Genomic DNA, 1,813 nt, shown 5'->3' on the forward strand with positions numbered 1-1,813 from the left:
ACGATCCAAAATGCATAAAGTCTACACCGTGTCCGAACTGAAAACTGCTCTGAGTCCGTATGATGACAAGCGGTATATCGTACCAGACTCAACAGACACTTTACCATGGGGACATTACAGGATACAATTGTAAACTAAAAAGCGATCATTGTGCATACATGTATATTGTAAAATGAAAAGCGATCATTGTACATATATTTGTTTGTAAGAAATATTGTTAACTATAATAAAAGATGGTTTATTACAAGCTGTTTTATAATAGGATATTGTAATAAAAAAATATTTATAACAAAGAATTGGTTACAATACATTTTCTTTGTGTATCCAAGAGTTGTGCGAATTATCAAATCCCAACCATTTCACTAAAACCTTGTCGCCACTTTTTCGCAACACCTTTTCCACGAGATAAACGTCAGGATTAGCAGCGCGATGCAGTTCGTATTCGTAAAATCCTCCGGCAATAGACTTTCCGCGAGAATCCTCGAGCAGATAGGTCGCTGGATTAGTTGTCTGCACTTTGACGATTTTAAACACTTCGGTTGTCCAATTCGGTGTATAGCCTTTTTCAAAGATGGTTTTGAATTTGTTCACGCGTACCAGATCACCCACTTTGAATCTCGCAGGCGCAGCGATCTTTACGTTGTTGTAGACTGTGTGTAGGAGCTTATCGGCGATCTCGGGTGTCACATCGATAGGACGCATGCCGATAGTTCGATGTTTCCGTGTGTTGTACTCCGCGATAAGGCGCGGTAATGAGTCGGTCCATTTGTATGTTCCATTCAACGTAAACATTTTCCACATGTCGTTCTTTAACGTGCGGTTGAATCGTTCCACAACAGATGCTTTCATTACCGAGTACGTAGAATAATGATTGATACCGTGTTTTTTAAGGAGTTTCTGCAGATCCGCATTATAAAATTCCTTTCCCTGGTCCGTTTGCAAATTTTTCGGGCATCTTCCAGATTCTTGAAATATCCTGGCGAATACTGCCACTGCTTCTTTACCGCTCTTGCTCTTCATCGGTACAGCCCACGCATATTTGCTCAACACATCGATAACAGTGAGTATATAGTGGTAGCCTCTATTGAATCGCGAGTAAGGACGCATCTCTACCAAGTCAGCTTGCCAAAGATCATCGTATCCGCGCACTATGACGCGTCTACGGGGAAAATATCTTCTCGCTGGAGCGTGCAGCTCCTCCACCAACCGTTGCTTTTCGTTATCGATGAGCTGCTTCTCTGAACTTTTCTTCGTTTTGTTAAATTTTGATGATTGCTTCGCCATTGCAGCTTGTGATGATCCGTCTCTCGCTATGTTGATACTATATGTCAATTTAACTGTAATATTCTATTTTTATATTTCCCTTGATTACTTTATCTCTGAGCGTGTCCAGTCTAAAATTATGGTATTGATACAGTAGTCTATCTCTCCATTCTAAGTAAATATAAAAACTATATCTTATCATTTTGAAAAAGATAAGTAGTTGTAGACCTTTTACGTCTGCGCATCACCATCCCCACTACTTTCTCTATTCTCTACGGGGAAAGACATACGGTGTTGAGACTGGTGAAGCATTCAAGCTTCGCTCCTACTTGCAGCATAGCTAGTTCTCGTTATTACAAGTTCTTTACAAGTTATTAACAAGTTCTTGGAAGAAAAATGTTCGGCGCTAACGTGGACACCGCTCTCAAGAAGACGTCGAAGAAGACGAGCAGTCTCTCTACAGAAGTGGGAAACGTCCATAACATGCTTCTATGTACGACGTACGCACTCAACAATTCGGACACTAAGAGGATGCAGGTTGGATTGCGCA

At 40.8% G+C, this 1,813-nt stretch overlaps 1 protein-coding gene across 1 annotated transcript; it reads right to left on the reverse strand.

The window, feature by feature from the left end:
* Positions 1 to 300: 300 nt before the first annotated feature.
* On the reverse strand, positions 301 to 1,601 carry LOC112590002 (uncharacterized). Its single transcript, XM_025305296.1, has 3 exons — positions 1,554 to 1,601; positions 598 to 1,347; positions 301 to 510 (listed from the first exon to the last, which is right to left on the reverse strand). Exons 1-3 carry the CDS (start codon positions 1,599 to 1,601, stop codon positions 301 to 303), a joined length of 1,008 nt encoding a protein of 335 aa, XP_025161081.1.
* Positions 1,602 to 1,813: the final 212 nt, after the last annotated feature.

Source organism: Harpegnathos saltator, unplaced genomic scaffold, assembly GCF_003227715.2.
Source record: "Harpegnathos saltator strain DR-91 unplaced genomic scaffold, Hsal_v8.6 scaffold690, whole genome shotgun sequence".
Taxonomy (NCBI): Eukaryota; Metazoa; Arthropoda; class Insecta; order Hymenoptera; family Formicidae; genus Harpegnathos; species Harpegnathos saltator.